The sequence below is a fragment of the Gorilla gorilla genome, chromosome 15 (assembly GCF_029281585.2).
Source record: "Gorilla gorilla gorilla isolate KB3781 chromosome 15, NHGRI_mGorGor1-v2.1_pri, whole genome shotgun sequence".
Lineage (NCBI taxonomy): Eukaryota > Metazoa > Chordata > Mammalia > Primates > Hominidae > Gorilla > Gorilla gorilla.
In genome coordinates this window covers 79,932,670-79,957,239 of record NC_073239.2, presented here as the reverse complement: position 1 = coordinate 79,957,239, position 24,570 = coordinate 79,932,670, and the positions used below count along the sequence as shown (strand labels likewise).

The 24,570-nt window shown below is 35.2% G+C and overlaps 1 protein-coding gene across 1 annotated transcript in view; it reads left to right on the top strand.

Annotated features, from left to right (window-relative positions):
- The window catches only part of KCNH5 (potassium voltage-gated channel subfamily H member 5), a 343,028-nt gene that overhangs the window by 10,063 nt on the left and 308,395 nt on the right, over positions 1-24,570 (top strand). The window contains exon 2 of the mRNA XM_019009338.4: positions 19,142-19,265. Within this exon, the coding sequence (XP_018864883.1) occupies positions 19,142-19,265 (124 nt within the window). The remainder of the gene's footprint in view (positions 1-19,141; positions 19,266-24,570) is intronic.

Here is a 24,570-nt window from a genome sequence, read left to right as displayed (position 1 = left end):
TTTCTGGAACTCTATGAGGGCATTTCCAAGGCTCACAGAGCAGTGCTCTCAACTGTGCTATCAGGCACAGTGCTGGGATGGAAAGAGCAAAGGTGTTGAGTTCTTGACAACACAGACTCCTGTCTAGCCCTTACTCCTGGTGACACACTGAGGCTCTCCAGAATTAGGACACCCACCTTACAGGGTTGCTCAGAAGATTTGGTGAAGCCCCAGATGTAGTGGATCATCTCAGTAAGGACTTACTCTAGATAAGGTAAGGTAGGGGAGATTTTTTTTAACCTGAAGAAAGCAAGAAATTAAGTAGTTGAGAATTTCCCAGCAGAAACTGGTGGATCTGAGCTTAAAAGCATTTGAGTTCAATTTACTAAGGGCTTACCTTGGAGAGAATACTAAACCCAAACAAACAACACACCCCTGTCCATCCTCGCCCCAAACAAAAACCTACTGCCTAGAGCAAAAGAAGTATCAGTTCTGCTTACTTCAATACCTGATAATTCTTGGACAAACTGAAGAATAAAGCAGAAACATCAGCCTCTTCTCATAACCATCCTAGTGAAATCCCGCCAAAGGAGAAATGAATTGAATTTGTAGCTCTGTAACTCTTTCTTGAACAATTAGCTCCTGTTACATAGAGTGTAGAAATTTAAAAACATACAGGAGAAAGCCTTAGAAAATTAACTGGATTGTGAATGCATTCAGAAAAGCCTCTTTCTGTTTTTCTATCATGTGTGCAGGTTGGACCAGCTTTTTAATTGAAGTTTTTCATCATTTATCTTGCCATTAGTGTTTAATTGCCATTAAAGGGTAACTTCAAAGAAAATATATAATCTCCTCAGAAAAGATGCAGTCCATTTGCAAAAATCTTTATTTGTAGGATTTAAAATGATGCTTAAACATTAAATATATACTTTTTTCCTCTTATAAATACATCTTGACTGATTTAGCTTTTATTACCCAAGATTATGTAACCAGCATAAGTCTTATAGCTTCAGGTATTTTAAAAAATTTCATTGCAATATAATTTAGTAAAATGTTATCATTATATCAGGGTGAAAGTTTTCTGTTGTATTATGATGTTATGCATCAAATAGGCCATTATTGCAATTATATTTTGCTTCTAATGATTCTGACCAGTTTACATTTTAGAAACTCATTTTTTCATGAACAAAACACCAACTATTAAAAGTAGAAACATTGAATTGTTAAACATTTTGTGGAGAAATCTTTTTTAATAGCAAAGTTGCTATTATTCCTACCACTAGAATTTCAGAAATATATGTTAAAGTATCTCATGCATTTTGAACCACTGTAGCTGGATGAAAAAATGAAGTTAATGCCATCAAAGAAACACAGACACTTAAAAAATGTACCTTTGATCATGAAGGAGATAGAAAGTGGAAGCATATTTTTATGTTTCATGACACCTGAACAAGTTTGAATAAATTAACAGATATTTTTGCATATTTCAAACTCCTACAGTGATGGTCTGCTTAATGTTGCCAATATTGTGTAATAATTAGTGTCATTGTGGAAGGTACAAAGTATGTCTGCACATTTGCTATATTGCTAGACGATTGTTGTAGGATACAGGTGTATTTTGTAAGAACATGAAGGAGACCAGCCTTACATTCTGTCATTGACATAGAAATGGGCAGTGCACATACAACAAATCAGCGTTGTGAATGTGGGCATGATTGTGCTTTTGTTTAGCCATCTGTACCAAGATTTTATTTAACCCAAATACAATTGCTATATATGCTTCAGATTTTTCCACTATTACTGTTCTATGAAACTTAAATAGATCTATAGGTATCATTCATCCAGAAGACACATTTAAAAAATAATACAGGCTGGGTGCCGTGGCTCATACCTGTAATCCCAGCACTTTGGAAGGCCGAGGCAGGCGGATCACGAGGTCAGGAGGTCGAGACCAGCCTGACCAACATGGTGAAACCCCGCCTCTACTAAAATACAAAAAATTAGCCGGGTTTGGTGGTGCATGCCTGTAGTCCCAGCTACTCCGGAGGCTGAGGCAGGGGAATCACTTGAACCCAGGAGGTGGAGATTGCAGTGAACTGAGATTGCGCCACTGCACTCCAACCTGGTGACAGAGCAAGATTCTGTCTCAAAGCAAAAAACAAACAAACAAAAATAATACAGACTGCATGATTTAAATTCACAAGTTTCTAGAGGCCATTCAAAGCGCGGGAATATCTGCTTAGCAACACCCACCCCCTCCTTTTTTTTCTTTAACTTATTGCCAATTCCTTGAAAAAAAAATACCTGCCATGGTCCTTATCTACCTTCTTAACAATGTCTAAGAATTGCTTTATAACTATTTATTGACTGACTGTATGACTTTAAATAGGAAGCAGAATTTTTTATTTGATATATTCATAAAACGTTTGTGAGTGTACAGTAATGAACAAATAGACATGGTCCCTGACCTCATGGAACTCAGAGTCTGGTAGGGGAGGCAGGCGTTCACCAAGCCTACATCAAATATATAATTACAAATTGTGGTAAGCATTTTGGATGAAAAGGGGGAGGGTTTGATGATCATGTGCAATGGGATCTAATTCCAATTGGGAGGCCTTTCTAAAGAAGTAGTGTTAAATTGATACCTACAGTGAGAGGTAACAAGAGGATAAGTGGGAAGAAGAATATTTCAGGCAAAGAGAAAGCATGTGAACATTCCTAAGGAGAAAAAGAAAATGAATGGCTAAGTTTGTGAAGCTTAAACACTAGCGCAGCTGGATTGCCTTGGGTGAAACCAGAAGAAAGACAGGAGATAAGGGCGAGTGACAGTTAGGGGCCTGACTGTTCAGGGGAAAGATTTTGTGTTTTATTCCTAGTGCAGTGGAAAAACCTCATAGTCCCAACAGCTACTTCCGTAAGGGTTGAGGGGAGGAGGAGAAAGAGTGGGAGACCAGTTAGGTCTGGTCGTGCAGTAGTCGACGCAAGATATGATGGTGGTCTGGCCTGGGATGGTAGTAGTGGAAATGGGGAGAAATGGATGTATCAGATATGTTTTGTTGGTAGAATTATTAGGATCTAGTAATGGATTGGATGACATGGATGAGGTGTGAAGGATGACTCCCAAGGTTTTGGCCCAAGCATTTGCATGCAGATGGAGGTAGGGAAGATATCCTTGAGATGGGAAAAACTGGAAGAAGGCCACACGTGGAATGAAACTCTAAAGACCATCTGCATCATCGCTGTCATCTAGCTCCCTTTTCATTCCCTTGAAGAAAAGAATAATGCAGCCAAAGACAGCTTAGCTCAATATAAGTGTGTACAGATGTGATTTCTGCATTCCATTTGTAGAGTTCAGAAAAGATCCGGGTAATTAGCTTGGACAGTCTGGTCATTCTTGTGGATTAGAAACATGTAGTTTCAGATTTTGATAAGAAACTGATTTGGATAAGAAACTAAGTAAACTTTTGAATAAAACCCAAACCCCAAACTAAACCTAACTTTATAATAAATATTTGACAGTAAGCATTGTTGAAAAGGCCTCTGCAGCCAACTCCTTTTAGAAAAAGTTAGTGATTGCTACATGGTTTTAATGGGTCACTTTTGCTTCAGATTTTCCTTCATAGGCATCGATTTTTGGAATGTGTGTTCTTTGAATGGGAGCACTGTGAAGGGTGGGTCGATACTTGAAGCTGCGACTGCCTGCACTGATTCTTCCTCACTGAAGCCCCAGTGATCTGGAAGAGCAGCTTGAAATAGCCCTTATCTGGGTTTGTAGTCTTGCCTGCACTTCGTTTCTGTTGGAAGAGCTGTGTGTTCCGGGGTTTGAGGACTTTGAGAGCGAGAGCTGTGGTTTCTGGGTGGTGTCCTTCTCCAAAGTTAGAACTACATGAATACAGTCAGAGGGAAAATGCAGCTGACTTTCTTCACATGCCGTCCTGGATCTTGGCAAATCTATAAATTAGTGAAAGTTTTTTTTTTTTTTGTGAAGTCCTTTTTCTTCTCAACTCCTCTCCATTTTCTTTGTTCCTCAGTACTCTAAAATTTGTTTGTGTGTCTTATTATTATTACTTAAAATACTTAAAAACTGCTAGTCCTCTGAAATATTTCTCTCTGGGGGTAATTTGCATAAAAAAGGTAAAAAGGAGAGGGAGCCAGAGGCTTAACCCCCTAAAAAGCTGTTCCACCCTTTTTTTCTACACGTCTTAAAAATTGTATATATATAAGGCCTGTAACATTGTTTTTATATACATATAAATAGTGAAATGATTATACAGTCCAGCAAATTAACCTATTCATCATCTTCCATATTTACCCTTTTGTATGTGTGTGGTAAGAGCTAAAATCTCTCTTAGCAAATTTTCAGCATACAATACAATATTAGTAAGTACAATTTTAGTAACTGTAGTCCTCATGTTATGCATTAGATCCCTAGACTTATTTATCCTACATAACTGCCAGCTTGTATCCTTTGATTTCTCCCATTTCCTTCCCCTCCCCACCACCCTTGTTAATGTACATGAGATTTCTGGATCCGAGAAGGATATGATTTTCATAAAAATAAAACAAAAACCAGTCCAATCATGTTGGAGCAGCTCAGAGGAAATCATTTTTTTTCTCCTGGAATTGCTATAGAAAGGGAGGAAACATCCCACATGCTCTTATATTGCCTTTATTGACTGACTATAACCTTCCTTTGTCCAGAATTTTTTATCAGCCAGGATTATTGATCCCATGATTTGTGTATGATCTACTTTAGGAATTAATATGTAGTAGTATTAACCTAAGTGTAGTTATTTTCCTGTTGTCTGAATAAATTGCTCTATAAAGAGGAAGTGCCTCCTTATATTAAAACAAAATAAAACAAAAACTTAGACAGCAGTTCAGAAATATAGTCTGACAGAATAGAAAGTCTTAGACAGGGAGGCCTGGTCCTGTCTTTTTCCCCTACTAGATACTCTTTTCCCCCTACTAGATACTCTTTTCCTATATTGGATGAGTCTTTAACTTTCCTGGTCTGTTTTCCCATCCCTAAAAGAAAGGAAAAGCAGAAGATGGGTGCATTTTGGGGTCACCTGAGGATCTTGTTAAAATGCAGGTTCTAACTCAGAAGGTCTGGGGTGCGTCCCAGGTTCTGCATTGCCAATAAACTCCCAGGTGATGCTGGCCCATACTTTGAGTAGCAAGGCACTGGATCAAAGTGTGCCAGACTTGGCTGAGCATGAGACTTACCTCTATGTCTGTATTTTTATATTCACCTCTGAGGGAGTCAATTCAGAGCATCTGCATTAGAATTTAACAATCTCTGTTTTTGACATTCGTGACAAGATTCTATCGCAGCTGCCAGCATTTAGGAATTATTGCTCTAGATTAGTGCTTCTCCACCCTGGCTGCACATTAAAACTACCTGAAAGACTTAACAATAAGTATTGATGCCTGGGTTCCACTCAAGACCAATTAAAACAGAATCTTTGGCATGTGGGGACAGGGATGAATAACTCCTTGGTGGCCCCCTCCAATCTCCCTCAACTTTCACTCCACTCAACTGTGCAGTCAAGATTGAGAAACACTGATAATAATCTCTAGGGAACCATTTGGAATTAAGGGTCTTTGATTCGTTTTTAACCTTCTAACCCTTGAAGAAAAAGTGCTTGTTTTATTTTATGTTCTCCTCTGATAGGATACTGCATAGTCTTGAATGAATATAATGAGTTGTTTTCAAGTCTTAGCCCCTTGTGGATGCATTCCAGAATCTGCTGACATGTGAAATTACAGCTTCTGAAATCCTTGCCTCCTGGTGGGGATAATGCCCTGGTTCTTAGGCACCTCATTCAGGACCATATTGTGTGTCTGATCCTTTGGAGATGGAATGTTTGTAAACATCTTTAAGGAATGAAACAGTCTGGATCTCAAGGAAAGTTCAATTTTCCAGAATTCATGGCTCAAGGTCCTTTAAGAGCTGTGAGGACAAACCAGAACTGGTTTCCCTGTCAAGATTGGTTGATAAGAATGGGTGATGGTCACTGAAATTCTGGGCAATTTCTTTAAAGGCATCACGTTTCCAAAACTTCTAAACCCTCTCACTTTCTAGATTTGTAACTCATTTGTTTTCAAAGAAGTTATTCCTCTGTAATCAGATTTCTTTTCCTCAACATGTTTTAAAGCTAAAGGAAATTAAAATTTTCTGGGAAGCAATTTTAATTAATTTGGTATTCTGTTCTTAATATTTATTAATAATATATTTTTCATTTGTTGTAATAAGAATTTTCATGACTACAGGGAAACGCAACAGTTATATGAATATTTCATATACATAGAGAGTGTTTCAATGAATAGAGAAATTTCAAAAAGAAACCTCTGGATTGTTAATATTCAGCAATTTCTATCTAATTTAGCCTTAATTAAAAAATCTGTCTCCTCTCTTCTTCTCATTTTTCTCAAGTATTTTATTCTGTAGTTTAGTTCTTAGTGATAAATACAATTTTATAGGTTTTGGTTTGCAGGGTCAACATTTAACAGTTTATTTTTTCTAGGTTCTTCTCTTACATACCTACATACATACATCCCTCCCGCCACAAACACACCAAGATACCTCTGCATATACAACTCAGTAACTTAATCTTGTGCATAATAGTAATAGCTTATAAATGCTTTTTGCTTTAATAGTTTATAAAGACTGCTTACTTTATTTAGTCTCCATAACTATCCAGAATGGTGGGTATTACTGTCACCAGTTTGTATATCAGGCAACCAGTAGCCTAATTGGAACTCACTAGCTTTTTCGCAGAAACTTACTTGGTGGTACGGAGAAGGGATCCAAGTTCTGGGAGAATATTTGAGTCAGGGCTCCTTGTGGTATATTGATTGTTAGAAATGTTTACCACTTGATAACATCTCATATAAAGTAGACTTAGCACCATGTCTGCTTTACTCAACTACGGTTTTATAAAACGTTCAGAAATGGTAAAAGCAGTTTTCATGTTTGTCCTCCATAAACTCAGAGTGCATATAGTTAAAATGCAATTATTAAGGCCTCGAGGTAAGGTCTGGTGAGCACAGTCCAATTACTTAACTCTTTGATGGTCTCAATTACTGGACTTAAACTTCAAGTATAAAGATGAATGGAGAGCATATTTCCTAGACTACCTTGTTAAAAACTTTAAGTTGGGTTGAAAAACGCTCTTTGAGTTGTTAGGTCTGAGGTCTAATTGACTATGTGAGCAAATACTTTAGGGTATACCTGGCAAATATGTGAATTGTCCATATTCTATATTATTGGTTAAAATGTAGATATTTTGAAAAATGGGATTGAAGAGAAAAGCAAAGTCTTAATTACCTACTTTTGATTCTAACTTCTGTGTTCTTCTCCCTAAACAACTCTGCTTCCAGTCTAACAGGAAGAGTTAGTTCTCCCTGCAGTGAGTTGCTTTAGGACTTTTCCTTCCTTCCTAGTCTTCCTACTTTTCCATCTAAAGCAAAAAAAAAAGAGACAGAATTTCCCAGACTACTTAGGAAGAGTTTAAATTTGCAATTATTTCAGCCAAGAATTAGAATTTAAGGAACATGTGTTCTAGTTGCCACTTCTGACCTTGGGAATCTAGGCTTTGTGAGTCTGTGACTTATTGCCTGATGAGTGATCAGTAAAGGAAGAAATGAAGTTTTCCTGATTAGGGATAACATGTACAACATCAGGCCCAATACCTAGCATAGAGTAGGAGTCCACTAATGGTTGCTTTTGTTATTAATTTTGTTACTACACAGAGTTACTCAAGTGTAAGTGAAATAACATATTAACAGATGGGTAGTGATAGCTGGACCCTGCTGAGCTGGAGTCTGAACGTTCCCATTGTAGAGCTGTTGAAAATGGTATGATGGGGGCAGGGTAATGTTTTTAATGGCAGAGTTCATATGAAATAGTTAGAATGATCCAAATCCTAACAAATGTCTTGAAAACTAGTCTGTTTATAAGAGAGAGAGAGAGAGAGAGAGAAGTTTGTAAAGCCTTTGCAGAGTTGTTTAAAGCATGCTTTTAAAATTGTAAGGTACACCCCTTCATTGGGCTATGAAATTGATTTAACAGGTCTTGATTAATGCACCCAAAATTGAAATAGGTTAGAAATTGTAGAGTACATCTCATGTAGTGAGTAAATGTAGTCTGAGAAATTTTTTCAACTGTGTATTGTGTATGTACATGTCTGCACATATGTATATACACTTGAGTCACTATGTAAAAATTATTTCTTACTATGAGCTTTAATAAAAAAAGTTTGAAAAACACTATTTGTTAGATCAGCCGGCCCTTAATGTTTATGGTCTTTCTTTTTTAAGCCTGTGGGGTCCTTTTTCCTAGAATACTAGCAATTCATTCAACAAATAAATAATTACTATATTGCAACACTTTTCTTAAAATTTTTTAAAAAAATCAACAAGTAAAAATTGAATATGTTTATAGTATACAATAAGACTTTGCCTTTCTCTTCAATACCATTTTTCAAAATATCTACATTTTAATCAATAATATAGAATATGGACAATTCAAGTATTTGCCAGGTATAGTATACCCTAAAGTATTTGCTCACAGTCAATCAGACATAACAACTCAAAGAGTTTTTTTTTTTTTTTTCAAACCAACTTGAAGTTTTTAAAAAATAGTCTAGGAAACATAATGCTTTGATATATGTCTACATTGTGGAATGGCTAAGTCAAGCTATTTCATATATTCACTACCTCACTTGTCACTTTTATTTTTTGCAGTGAGAACACTTAAAATCTCCCTTGGAGATTTTCAAATATACAATATATTGCTATCAACTGTCATTAACCTGATATATAGTAGATCACTCAAACTTATTCCTTCTGTCTAACTGAAATTTTGTGTCCTTTGACCAACATCTCCCCAATGTCCCCACCCTTCAGCCTTTGGTAGCCACCATTTTTCTCTGTTTCTATGAGTTTGACTTTTTTTACATTGCACATGTAAGTAAGATCATATGGTGTTTTTCTATGTCTGACTTATTTTGCTTAAAATAATGTCCTCCAGGTTCATCCATGTTGTCACAAATGAGAATGCTCCTTTCTTTTTAAAGGCTGTATAATATTTCATTAGGCATATATACCACATTTTCTTTATTCATCTGTTGATTGGCACTTAGGTTGATTCCATATCTTAGCTACTGTAAATAGTGGAGCAATAAACATGAGCATGCAGATAGCTCTTTGACATACTGATTTAATTTCCTTTGGATATTTACTGAGTCGTGGAATCACTGAATCATATGGTGGTTCTATTCTTAATTTTTTGAGGAACCTCCATACTGTTTTCTATAATGGTTGTACTAATTTATATTCCTACCAGCAGTGTAGAAGAGTTCCCATTTCTTGGCATCTTGGTCAGCTGTTATCTTTTGTCTTTTTGATAATAGCCATTCCAGTAGGTATGAGGTAACATCTTATTGTAGTTTTAATCTGCATTTCCCTGATGATTAGTGATGTTAACCTTTCTTTCATGTAACTGTTAGCTCTTTGCATTTCATCTTTTGAGGAATGTCTATTCATATCCTTTGCCCATGTTTTAATCTGGTTATTTGTTTTCTTACTATCAAGTTGAGTTTCTTATATATTTTGCATATTAACCCCTTATATGTTTGGTTTGTAGATATATTTTATTACTCTATAGGTTGTCTCTTCACTCTGTTGATTGTTTCCTTTGCTGTACAGCTTTTTAGTTTGATGTAATTTCATTTGGTAATTTCTGCTTTAGTTACCTGTGCTATTGAAGTCAGACCCAAAAAATCTTTGCTCAGACCAATGTCTTGTAGCTTTCCTTCTATGTTTTCTTCCAGCAGTTTTATAGTTTCAGGTTTGACGTTGAAGTCTTCAATCCATTTTGAGTTAATTTGTATATATGGTGTGAGATGAGTGTCTAATTTTATTCTTCTGATGTGGGATATCCAGTTTTCCCAACATCCTTGACTGAAGAGATTGCCCTTTCCTCATTGTATGTTTTTGGTATCTTTGCTGAAAATCAATGGTTTATAAATGTGTGGCTTGATTTCTGGGCTCTCTATTATGTTTTATTTGTCTTTGTGTCTATTTTTATGCCAGTACCGTGCTGCTTTTATACTATAACTTTGTAGTAGATTTTGATATCTGGTAGTATAATGACTCTGGCTTTGTTCTTTTTGTTCAAAATTACTTTGGCTATTGGGGTCTTTTGTGGTTCCAGATGAACTTTAGGATTTTTTTTTTCTATTTCTGTGAAACATGTCTTTGGGGTTTTGGTTGGAATTACATTGAATCTGTGGATTGCTTTGGGTAGTATGGACGTTTTAACAATATTAATTCTTCCAGTCCATTAACACAGGATATATTTCCTTTTATTTGTGTCTTCCTCAGTTTCTTTTATCAATGTTTTGCAATTTCCAGTGTATAGATCTTTCACCTTCTTGGTTAAATTTATTCCTAAGTACTGTTTTTTTTTTTTTTGTTGTTACTATTGTAAATGGTATTGTTTTCTTGATTGCTTTTTTGGATAGTTTGTTGTTATAGAAATGTTTTTCATATGTTGATTTCATATCCTACAACTTTACTGAACTTGTTTGTTAGTTCTAACAGTTTTTTGGTTGAGTCTTTAGTTTTTTTCTGCATATAAGATCATATTGTCTGCAAACAGAGACAATGTAACCTCTTTATTTCCTATTTGGAAGGCTTTATTTCCTTTCTCTTTCCAGATGCTCTGGCTAGGATTTCAGCTAGAAATTGAATAGAAGTGGTAAGAACAGGATCCTTGTCTTGTTCCTGATTTTAGAGGAAAAACTTTCAACTTTTTATCATTGAGTATGATGTTAGAGCTTGTTATGGCCTTTATTGTGTTGAGGTACATTACTTCTATACTTAATATGTTGAGAGTTTTTAATCATGAAACAATGTTGAATTTTTCAAATGCCTTTTCTAAATCTATTGAATCAATATTATAGTTTTTATCCTTCATTCTGTTAATGTGGTCTATCATATTTATTGATTTGCATATATTGAACAATCCTTGCATCTCAGGAATAAATACCACTTGATCATGGTGAATTATCCTTCTATGTGTTGTTGAATTTGGTTTGAAAATATTTTATTGAGGATTTTTGCATCTATGTTCTTCAGGGATACTGGCAGATAATTTTCTCTTTTCGTAGCTTCCTTGTCTGGTATCAGGGTAATGCTGGCCTCCTAAAATGAGTTTGAAAGTTTTCTCTCCTTTTTAATTTTTTGGAAGAGTTTGAGAAATATTGAATTAGTAAGCAGTGAAAGTATCAGGTTCTGGGCTTTTCTTTGATGGGAGAATTTTTGTTAGTGATTAATCTCCTTATTTGTTATTGTTCTATTCAGATTTTCTTTTTCTTCATGATTTAGTCTTGGTAGGCTCTATGTGTCTAGAAATTTATTTCTTCAAGATTAGACAGTTTGTTGGATTTTAATTGTTCATAATAGTTATCTTATGATCCTTTGTATTTCTGTGGTATCAGTTGTATTGTCTACTCTTTGATTTCTGATTTTTTTGAGTCTTCTCTCTCTTTCCTTAGTATAGCTAAAGGTTTGTCAATTTTGTTTATCTTTTCAAAAAGCCAACTTGTAGTTTCACTGACCTTTTAAAATTGTTTTTCTAGTCTCTGTTTCATTTATTTCTGCTCAAATCTTTATTATTTCTTTCCTTCTACTAACTTTGGGTTTAGTTTGTTCTTCTTTTTCTAGTTCACTGAGCTGTAATATTAGTTTGATTATTTAGGGTCTTCTTTTCTCATGTAGGCACTTGTTGCTATAAACTTCCCTCTAAAAACGATTTTTATTGCATCCCTTGAGTTTTGGCATGTTGTGGTTCTGTTTTCATTTGTCTCAAGATATATATATATATATATATTTTTTTGAGATGGAGTCTCACTCTGTTGCCCAGGCTATAGTGCAGTGGCATGATCTCGGTTCACTGCAACTTCTACCTCCCGGGTTCAAGTGATTCTCCTGCCGCAGCCTCCTGAGTAGCTGCAACTACAGGCGTGTGCCACCATGCCCAGCTAATTTTTGTATTTTTTAGTAGAGACAGGGTTTTACCATATTGGGCAGGCTGGTCTTGAATGCCTGACCTCATGATTTGCCTGGCTCAGCCTCCCAAAGTGCTGGGATCACAGGCATGAGCAACCACGCCCAGCCTGTCTCAAGATATTTTTAAATTTCCCTTTCAAATTTCTTCCTTGACCCATTGGTTCCTTAGGAGTATATTGTTCAATTTCCACATATTTGTAAATTTTCTAAAATTCTTCATATTATTAACTTGTAGCTTTATAACTTTGTGGTCAGAAAAGATACTTTATATGATTTTAATTTTCTTAAATTTGTTAAGATCTACTTTGTGGCCTAAGAGTTGATCTATCCTGCAGAATATTCTGTGTTGAGAGCTTCAACTTTCTGTACTTGAGAAGAATATGTATTTTACTGTCTTTGGGTGGAATGTTTATATATCTATATCTGTCAGGTCCATTTGGTTTAAAGTGTAGTTCAAGTCCAATGTCTCATTATTGATTTTCTGTCTGGATGATTATATTGAAATTCCTGTATGCAGACTAGGCATATAATTTATAATCCTGAGGAATATGTGATTTATATGAAAAGACAAAGTTAGCATATATGGAATGTTTAGAAAGACATTATTTAATAAATTTTATAATACCAATTATATAAAAAGAGAACCCTGCAAAAATGTATTAGTTCATTTGCTTATTCGTATAATCAACCATTAAATTAGCATTTACTGTGTGTCAGGCACTGTGCTAGGCAATGAGAGATCAAATGTGAGCAAAAACTTACATGGGCTCTATCCCTGTAGAGCTTATAATCCAATAGGCAGATAAACATTAATTTTTTCTTTTTTTTTTTTTGAGATGTAGTCTTGCTCTGTTGCCCAGGCTGTAGTGCAGTGGCATGATCTTGGCTCACTGTAACCTCCACCTCCCATGTTCCAGCTATTCTCCTGCCTCAGCCTCCCGGGTAGCTGGGACTACAGGTGTGCATCATTATGCCCGACTAATTTTATATTTTTAGGAGAGATGGGGTGTCACCGTGTTGGCTAGGCTGGCCTCGATCTCCTGACCTCATGATCCACCTGCCTCTGCCTCCCAAAGTGCTGGGATTACAAGTGTGAGTCACCGCGCCCGGCCAGATACACATTAATTAAGTCATGACACAAATAGGTGTAAAACTGCACTTGTGAATGGCTGTGAAGGAGAGGTACATCATGTCAAAAAATTATATAACAGGGATATTACCTCATCAGCGGTCAGGGAAAGATTCCCTGCGGTCATGTCAATTGAGTTAAGATCTAAATAAATGAAGGTGACAAGGTGAGGAGGGAAAGGAATGGTATTTAGGCAGAGATGATGGCAAGTAAAAAGTCCTTATGCTGGGAAAGAACTTGGCTTTTACAAGAATATAAGAAAAGTCAATGAGGCTATTGTAGGTGAGTATCGTGGGCAAGGGTCAGAGTGATGAGAACTAAGGCTAGGCAGACTTTGAAGTCATTGTGGGCCATGGAAAGGATTTGGGTCTTATGAGAGCCAAAAGAAGGATGTTAAAGGAGGGAGGAAACATGATACAATTTTAGTTTTTTGAAAAACAAACAAACAAACAAACAAAAAACTTGTTTGGCTTCAGTATAAAAAATCCATTGAAGGACTCCCACAGAGGTTCTGAGTAAATCAGTTACCTGAGTAGTCTAGGGGAGAGATGATAGAGGGTTGGAGTTGGGTGATGATCATGGAGATGAAGAGAACTAGAGAGATTTGAAAGAGTTTTAGGAGATAAAAGTAATGCGATTGGTAATTAATTAGATATGAGGGTAATGGGATAAATGTTGATTGATGGCTCCCAGATTACTGGCTGATAAAATTGTATGGATGGTGGCCCCATTCTCTAAGACAGGAAACAGTGGGAAAGTACCTAATTTGAAGGAGTAAAAAGTCATGATCATGTTATACTGAAGCACATTTAAGATAGCTAAGAAGAGAGGTCAAGTTTGGATATCAAGATCGAGAGTTTACAGAAGAGGTTTGGTTTGGAGATATACAATCATGAGTTACTGAATCTACGGACATAGATAAGCGTATAAGAGTAAAGAAAGGAGAGGACTTAGGCACTCTAATGTCTACTTATTGGTAAAGAAGGCACTCTAATGTATACTTATTGGTAAAGAATGGTGAGCCTGCAAAAAAACTAGAGGAATGTTCAGAGAAACAAGTGAATGGTGTTCTGTGAAAGCCAAGCATTGAGAGACTTTTAAGAGGGGAATGGTTACCAACACTTCTGAATTGTTATGAAATGAGTGAAAAGCATCCTGTGGGCTTGGCGATAGGGAGAGGTTATTGGTGACTTGGCTGTCTTGGTGGAGTGGTAGGGAAGAAGCTAAATAGGAGTGAGTTGAGTGAACAGGAGCTGAGGAGATGGAGTCAGTGAGAATAGACAACTTCTGTGGAAAGTTTGTCCTGTGAATGGTTGGAGACAGATAAGGTGGCAGCCAGAGGAGATGTAGGCTGAGTGGTATTCAGTGAATGTGGCATAGAAAATGTAGAGTTGAGATGATTCTTAAATGTTTTGATGGGCAAAGAGATGTCAGAAAAGTATTTCAAGTGAATAGTGGGCAGCATGAATGAGCAGATTTTCGGAACATAATGAAGAGACTGACCTAACTGTAATAGTATAGACTTTAGGAATAATGGGAAACATGTTTGTATAGGTAGGGAAGGTGAGACTGGATTTCAGAGGGCTTTGTTAGCCTCGGAAAGGATTTGAGATTTGATTATATAAACAGTTGGGATTGTTGATCTGGATAAAGAATGATAGGATACAGGAAGGGTTTCAGGGAGACAATTTAGCATTCACCTAATCACAAGACTGAACATTGGAATGAGTTAAGGCAGGGATACCATGTAGCTGTATGGCCTGCCACAGTTATCTAGTCATGAAGTGGACAGCTTATGGATTAGAGAGGGTAAACTGGCTTGGGCTAAGGTGAGAAAGAAAACAATTTTTGATGGTCATATTAAAAAATTTATAGTTGATACTATAAATAAAAGAAAACATCATTTATTTATAGAGGAATTTATACTTTCTGAAGTACTTTTGCAGAAATTAGCTCATTTTGATCTCTCACTGCCCTAGGTACCACAGAAATGTAGTAATACCATCCTCATAACTAAGGTTAAGCTCAAGTACCATTGTTTTACTAAAACTTCTGATTCTCTGGTCAGACGGAGTTATCCATTGTCCTCTTTGTGTGTTTTAAAAAATTTTTATGCAGCAAAATGCACAGATCTTAACTGCACAGTTCAATGAATTTTGACAATTGTATACACCTGTGTAACGTATACCTCTATCAAGATAGAGAACAATTACGTTTGCCAGAAAGTTCTTTTTATCTTTTCTGTCACTTCCTCCACCATTCCCTTTAGAAATCATTGTTCTGATCCCTATCATCATATAATATTAGTTTTCCCTATATTTAAGCTTCATATTAATGAAATCAAACAGTATACCTACTTTAGTGGCTGGTTTCTTTTATAATGTTTTTGAGTCATATTGTTGCATGTATCAGAAGTTTTTTGTTCCATTTTAGAGCTGAGTAGTATTCCTTGTGTAAATATGGCACAGTTTCTAATCCATTCTCTTCTTAATAGACATTTGCATTGTTTCCAATTTTTGGCTACTGTGAATAAATCTGATGTGAACATTTTCCTCCAAGTCTTTTTGTAAACATATGTTTTCATTTCACTTGCATAAATACCTAGAAGTGAAATTTCTGGGTCATAGATACATATTTAACTTTACGAGAAGCTGTTTTCCAAAGTGATCATACCATTTTACATTCTTGCTAGCATTTTATAAAGAGCACTAGTTCTTGATTCTCATCAACAATGTTGTATTGTTAATCTTTAAAACTACTCTAGTAATTGAGCAGCAGTATATCATTGTGCTTTCAGTTCATGTTTCCTGATGCGTGATGATTGTAAGCATCTTATTCTTGTGCTCATTGGCTGTTGTTTCTCTTTTCTGTGTGTGAAATGTCTGTTTAAGTTACTTGCTCATTTTGATACTTGGGTTGTTTGTTCTTTTGTAGGAATATTTTGTATTTTCTGGATTAGAGTTCTTTCTCAGATACCTGTATCAAAAGTATTTTCTCCCAGGCTGTAGGTTTCCATTTCATTTTCTTGAGAGTGTCCTTGAATGAGTAGTTGACAGTAATTTTGATGATGCCTAATTTATCAACATTTTCTTTTATGGTGATTGCTATATGAGGCTTATATAAGAAATTTTTGTCTTCCTCATGATTGCAAAGATTTCCTTCTATGTTTTCTTCTAGAAGGTTTATAATTTTCCCTTTTATATTTACATCTATGACCCACGTCAAATTATTTTTGTGTATGAGGTAGGGGTCATGTTTCAATTTTTGCTCATATGGATATATAGTTGTTTCAATAAAATTCATTGAAAAAGACTTTACCTATTCAGTTGGCATGGCATCTTTGCAAAAAAGCTGTTGATGTTGTATGTGAGGGCCAGTTTCTGAACTCATTTTGTTTTATTGGTCTACTTGTCTGTCCTTACTCCATTTCCACACCATCTTAATTACTATAGTTTACATAATTACTATAGTTTACTTAATTACTATAGTAGAACTTTGTTCTACTTTTTCATATTTTATTTTTAACTACTTTAATTTGCATTTTCACAAACTTTTATAATTTTTCAATTTCCTCAAAAAAGCCTGTTGTCATTTTCATTGTGATTGTATTGAATCTATAGATCAATTTGCAGAAAATAGAACACTTTTTGATGTGGAACAAAAGACCAAGAAAGGTATTCCTACTGTAGCTTGTTTATGTTTATCTCTCTTGTGGTTTGCTGAGTTGCTAGTTTTCATTCTATCTGGAAAAATTTTAGCTATCGTATCGTCCAATAACATGTGTGCCCTCTTTTGTTTTTTTTCAGACTCAGCTACGTATATTTTAGATTGCTTGATATTGTCCCACAGAACATCTCTTCAATCTTTTTCTCTTTTACTTCAGTTTGCAATAGCTTGTATTGATGTGTTTTCAAATTGTTCTTTCTTTTTTAGTGTCCAATCTGCTGTTAAACCAATCCAATACATTTTTAATTTCAGAGATTGCATTATTTCTGTGTTTACCTATTGACTTCTCTTTCTACTGCCTACTTTCTTCCATAGTAATTGTAGGGTTTTCCATTTCTTGCCTGTCTAATAATTTTTGATTGTTTCTGGGACATTATATCAATACATTGTAGAGATTTGGGATTTCATTATTTTCCTCTGAGGAGAATTACATTTTTTTTAAAATCAGGCAGTTAAATTACTGATGGATGACCTTGATCATGAAGAGACTTGATTTTAAGATTATTTTTCGCGTTGGTCTAATTTCTACATTTTTTATTTTAGTCCCAGGGCATATCCGTTCATCCTGTGACTTGTTTCTTACCCCTAATGCGTGGCCTTCTGTGTTTAGATGGAAGCCTTGAGGTGTTTTTCAAGCTTCTCTAGCTTGATGGGACTTGAACTTTGAAATTCATCTTCTAGCTTCGGGGAGCTGGTGAAATTTCTATCCATCTCTTTAGCCCTTTACCATTGCTGTCTGCTGGATTCCTTATTGTCTCACCCTATGCCTGCCCAGTTTTGGCCACAAGAAGGATTTGAGGTATATTATGCAGAAGTTTATTACTCCATCAATTAAAGGATTTCCCAAACTCCAAGTTGCTCTGCCACCCCCAAATTGTGACCTTTGACTCCTTAGACTTGTAAGACACTTCTGCTTGAGCTCTTTCACACCATGAACTTCCCAAACTGGCAAGTGCTCTCAGCGGAATAGACAGTTAAATGACTATCTCAGCTAATAAAGCCTCTCTTTTTCAAGGGTTTATCTTTTCCAGTTTGTGCCTACTTTCCGTTGTTTCCTAGTGGCTTCAAACAGATTTTGCTTTTCATATTTTGTCCCATGGTTCTTTAGTATCTATTCTGGCAGTTGTATTTTGTTGTTACATATTTGTTTTCAACATACACACTTATTGAGAGCAAAGGGTGTGTTTTACTAATCTTTATTTTATCCCACTGTTTGACCCAGAGCAGTGACTTTTATACAGCAGCTACTTAATAAATGTTAAATTGCATTATTATTTTTATGAAGACCAATTATGAATGAGGATTTAAAGTCTTCTAAAAAAATTGTTATATTTTTAGTATACTACCCTGAGTATGAGTTCAAAGGAAATTTTCTTAGGTAAAATTTTGAAGCATATTATTGCTTTAAAAATTTTTACTTTTAAATTATTTATATTAAAAATAAGTGTTCATTTATATATTTTAACAGTATTTTAATTTTAATTCATTTTAATGTTGACATATAACATGTGGTTTACAAAACTGCTAAAGTTACTGCCTAATATGATTGGATTTTCAATCATTTTATATTAATTTATACAAAAGCAAACCTACTTTTCTGTGTAAAATAGAACAAAAATATCTCTTTTATTTGGAATACTGATAGTTTCTAAATTATCTGTATTATGTGGTTGAAAATATCTTTGAATAATTTTAATTTAAAGGAAGACTTTTAAATTCTATTTTAAATTAGACTTTTCAAGATTAGTCTAATGGACAAAAAAATTGGTCCATCACGTCAGCAATATATTAATATAATTTTTGAAGGGGGTCATCCAATTTTCTTTTATTATCAACTTCAGTATTCTCAATTTGTAGGGAAGTGACCATAGCCCTAATCTTAGTAAATTAACCAATTTTTAGGTGTAATTTATAGTCATTAACATTATTTATTACTAACTACACTTTGATTTCATAGCTTAGGGTATACTTGAATGGAAAGAATTATTATAAACTGGTTTCATTTAAATGGAATTTTTAGTTTGTATATAAATTCGATATTTATTGAAGGTCTCATGATCATGCAAACCTGGTTATGTCAGTTTCAAGAACAGGTTATATTATTTGTACAATTACAAACCATAGTTGTATGTGTCCATCTTTATAAGTTTGCCTTTTTGATTACTTGAAATAAGTGCATTGTTGAATTAAGCTAAATAACCTCCTTTTTTCTCCTTTCTTCTTCAGAATCAAGTTTCTTACTGGGAAATGCCCAGATTGTGGATTGGCCTGTAGTTTATAGTAATGACGGTTTTTGTAAACTCTCTGGATATCATCGAGCTGACGTCATGCAGAAAAGCAGCACTTGCAGGTAGGTAACAGAATAGCTAAGTAATCTTTTCTGAAACTTAACAAAAATCTGAATGTAATTAAAAGGCTTAAGCTTACTTGGACTCCCATATACAAACCATAGAGTTAAAAATTATGTTAGAATATTAGGGAGACTAAATTATCAATGGAAACACATAGCTTAAGAGCCATTGGTGAGAACTTTTGCCAAAAGAAAGATTTGTATATATCTGTGAGTTAATCAATTCATTCAATAAATATTTTTTTATGACCTACCATGAGCCAGGAATAGTCTAGATGCTGAGTAATCAGAGGAACGTCTTGTATCAGGGAACAACTTGTGGCATGTGATCTACAGCACCTCTGGAACAACTAAATTGTCTTGAATAAAACAGAGTAAACACCACCTGGCCAAGTTAAACATGGTCCATGAGAATGTAAAGAACATAAAATAAAGCTCTTATATCCTGTGTAAGCCACATGTACTTGGTAATGGTACATTGTTTGACTCATGTACAACAGAATCTGACATTTATATTATTATAATGGTTCTTTAAAAAAATATGCCATTTCTGTGAGCTTAAAGAGAATATTAAGAAAAAAGGGGATCAGAAAAAAGAAAAGGAAACTATATATAAGGAACTAATTTAGAACCTAAAACTTTTCACAATATTTCAGTAAGGCCAGATGGGATGTTTTTTCCATGAGTTAATTTTTCTTTAAAGCTCTCATTTAACTAAGCACTGAACCAAGTTATTTTAGAACTACAAGGGATCTGATTTTTTTTTTTTTCTAGGCCAAATCCTCTGTTTTTCAGATGAGAAAACTGAGGTAGAGCTATGTTAAGGGACTTGCCCAGAGAAATAGTGATTTGTTTTTTCTACCCATTGATGCTGAGAAGCATTATATATATACGTATATATATGTATATATAAAATAGTTAAATACATATACAGTTGACCCTGGAACAACACTGGTTTGAACAGTGTGGGTCACTTATAGGTTAATTTTTTCAACCAAATGTGATCAGAAATATAGTATTAGAGAAATACAGATCGAAAATATGATATTCAAGGGGATATGAAACCCTTGGGTACAGAGGGCTGACTTTTTATATATGTGGGTTCCACAGGGCTAACTGCAGGACTTGAGTGTGCATGGATTTTGATATACGCAGGGATCCTGGAACCAATCCCCTGTGTATGACTCTCTCCCTCTCTATGTATATAACTGTGTATATATCTGTGAATTAATCAATTCATTCAATAAATATTTTTTGATCACCTACCATCTACCATGAGCCAAGAATAATCTAGGTGCTGAGTAATCAGAGGAACATGTATATCTGTATATATACGTACATACAGAGAGAGAAAGGCAGAGAGAGAGAGTCATCCACGTTATACAGAAGGGATTGGTTGATAACTCTCTCTTTCCCTCTCTAGATATCCTTCATCATCATGAAATGTAGATATTTTATATTATACCATTGAGTTTAAACCTGACTGCACATAGCAATCACTTAAATAGGTTTTGCAAAACAGATTCCTACCCCGCTTAAACCTACTGAATTAGAATCAGTAGGTGATTCTGAAGTGGGTGGGTCAAGCAGGGAGTCAGTATTTTTAACCAACAGCTTAGATGATTCTGGTGCTTATCCAGGCTTGAGAAATAATCTGCTCAAACATTCTCTTCCTTAATCTACGCTCCTCTAGCCATCCTCATTTTTGCCTCTACTGAAGGCATTCTCATATTCAGTCTTCATTCCCAGGTATGGAAATTGGTAAATGGGAGTGATGAAAATCTGTGGCTTCTGGTTGAGAGGGTCCCTTTGCTAGCACTGATATCGTTGGGCTGTATTAAGCATTGCTCCTCTCCTATCCCCCAGAAGGCAGTTTAAGTTAGAAAAAGCTGAGTTTCATGGTAGACCTTATCCTGTGGAACAGGTCCATAGAGTGTTCCAGGGAACACAGATATACTCACACTCGCATTTCTTATTCTTGGACTGCTGACATCCCGTCTTCATGCCAGGTTTATCTCAGATCTCATCTACCTGAAGGTATTTATGCTTCCCTAAGCAAGACAGGTTTTTCCCTTCTCTGACTCCTCATAGTTTCTTGTGTATATTTCTGTCGGCCTCATCATTTCGCCTTAAACTAACTTGCCTTATCCCTTGGGTTTTTATTCTTATTGCTTTATTGCTTTTGTTGCTATTTTTGAGAAGTATTACTCTTCATATCTGGATCTATTTTAAGTCCTGCTCTCATCCCTTCTTGTGTCCCATGTATTTGCCCTATCCCTGGCCTATTTTCTTTGGCAAGTACAATTTTTCCTATAAAGGATTTACTAAGAAAATAAGTGCTGGTATGTTATATTAGCTCTTTGCTCCTATGAAAGAGCTGCTTTTCTTCTAACACAAGTACCGGATTGTAAGTGCCTTAAAAGTAGGGTCTCCATCTTGCTCACTTTTGTATGCACAACAGGACACAAGACAGTGTCTTATGACAGTATTTATTGAATTGGATTGGCTTGTTTTGCAATAAACCGTAACCTAGGTCTCACATGCTCTGTATAGCATACTGTTATTTCTTGTATTTCATCCTGTGTTATGACATTTGAGGTGGGAGAGTTTTGGATTATACCATGCTTTTTAACTGTATAAAAAAGTGTTTGAGTCTTTCCCCAAATTGTCTTTACTTATCAGAGACAGTGTTTTCAAATGATCATGTTCTTAATGTAAACAATTATTACTTACTTGCATAAAATGCCAGATGTGTTTTGTTAACCTAAAAATTGCAACCAGTTTAATGCCCTCACAGAACAATAAAGACTAGCATCTGATATATGAACAAATATCTGACCTTTATCAGTTTTTCTTGGAAGCATGATTTATTTTAATGTGTTCTTCTTTTAAACTTCCTTATTCTCTTTTAAAATTAAACTATATCCATTTTATGTTTGCTGTAGCATTATTTAGAAGACTGAAGACCTGGAAGTAATCCAAACATCCAGAAGTAGAAGTTTAGCTACATCATATGTTGTATATACTGGAAGGGCAATGACACTGGAAAAACTAACAACATATTATCAAGTAAAAAAAAGCCTAAAACAAAATAAAACAACAAACCCAAAACCACCCCCCAAGCAGTTTATAAAACAGTGTTTGCATCATGACTCAAATTCTTTTACATATAGCTTTTTTCCCATTTCTTGAATAAATCCAGAAAAGCCTTTAAATGTGAGACACAGAATAAGAGAGAGAGAAAAGAAGAAAATGAGATGTACATTTAGAAACACGGGGTTGATGGCTAAAAGTTATTATAGTGTGTGGAATTACTGACTTATAAGTGAATATGGAGATAAGTATTTGACACTGAGAATATCCTTGTAAATAATTTAAAATTGTTGCTTATCATAATAAGTTTTTAGACAGACATAAGAGAATAAGAAGCTACAAAGCAGTGAGCTTCATTTTATATGGGAAAATACAACCTTTGACACTATATATCTCAGAAAAAAGAATCATTTTTGTATACAACTTACATTAGATGAATTAAAGTCTACAGGGTTAAAGTGGCAACTAGGTAAATGATTACATGCCATAGTTTTGAATGTTCAAAAGTGAATTGTTTTATGGTAAAATAAAAACACATTAATTTGTGTTTTTATCATATCAAGAGGCTAATATTTCTTTCTTCTGTTTTCTTATCTTTTTTCCTCTTTGTCCTTCTCAACCCCTCCCACATTGGACCAGACACACAGAATCAAATTAAACATACTCCTCAGTTTGTCACAATATTATCATTTTGCTCTCTCTAAGCAAGGTCTCTCTTTATTTTATTTTATTTTTTTCCTTTTATTTCTTTTCCCTTTCATCCCATCCCCCTTCTTCCTTTTATGGTTATTAATTCTAAAGTGTGTTTATTGTATGTCTTTCTAATCTGTCCTCTGCTTGTTAATTAAATATGTGTATTCTTGAAATGATATTGCTTTGCATATGTTGGTTGTTAAGATCTATTTAATTCCTACCGCACTGTAATATTTATGGTTTCTTACTCTTTTCATTCACCATTATGTTTTTAGACTTCTTTGTGTCACCGTATGATGATCTATTCATCATGTCTGATTGTTGTCTAATGTTGTAGTGTCTTCACAGCCTTCGTTCTATTTATACATTCTAGTAGTCCTGGAATCTAACTTTGACACTTTGCTACCTCAAACAACTTGGAAATAAGAATCCTCCTACACATCTTCTTGTGGCCCTGTGTGAGACGTTTTCTGTCTCTATCCCCAGAAATGGGATTGCTGGATAATAGAATATATGCAGAGTTTGTAAATTAACTGCTATAAGACTGTTACAGAGTAGCCTTCTGTTTCCATTCTCAGCAGCCATTAATGAGGATTCTGGTTTTCCTACATTTTTGCTATGTCATAATGGTACTGAAATTCCTATCTGAAAATATCTGATGTGTGCTAGGTATTGTCTCATTTTTGTTTTAGGCAAAATTATGACACTATGATACTTTCGGATCCCTAGGAATTTCAAACGTTGTCCATTTTACTGTGGACACTGCATTTTCCACGCCTTTGCATTGTTTTGCTGTTTATTGGAGGACATGAAAAGTATCGCATGTTTAAAAGAGGTTATAGACTTTGGGAGAATGACATTTAAAAGCATATGATCTTATCTCATGACCTGTAGAAGCTCTGACATTTGGGATATACTGTCATAGATTAGGTAGGAACCACTTTAGCATTTTACTTCTAATTAACCTGAAACTTTTAAGAGCCTATTCTGCTGTCATTTTTTGTTTTTGTTTTGGATAGAGGGGTGAGAAGAACAATCAGGTAGTTTAGGTAGGGAGGATTGAGGGGTAGATAGATGCTCTCAAATACATTTTTTTGAAAGACCATTTACAATCCCTTATCCAACCCCATCAAGTTAGACAATGAGTCAGAGATATTAAGAAACACTTTATTGGGCAGATTTCACAGCAGTTTTATGAACACAGGATTATCTCAGCAGCTACCAAGAGCACGTGACACATGATGGATGCCGGTCAGTCCGGCTCCATTTGGCTGAGGGCTGTGCTTCTCATGGTGAGACTGATGAAAAGTGTTGAAGGGCAGAGGTGTCTTGGTGATGTCAGACTCCGAAGATTAGAGGTATACAGTGCTATCCCTGTTTTTCCTTAATTACATGTCATGGATCAACCATTTATTTACTCCAGTGAAATCCTTTGAAGACCATATAAATCAATGGGTTGTGAAACCTTTTGGTTATGATCCTCTGTATAAAGGAATGTCTTTGATTTATTCCAAAATTA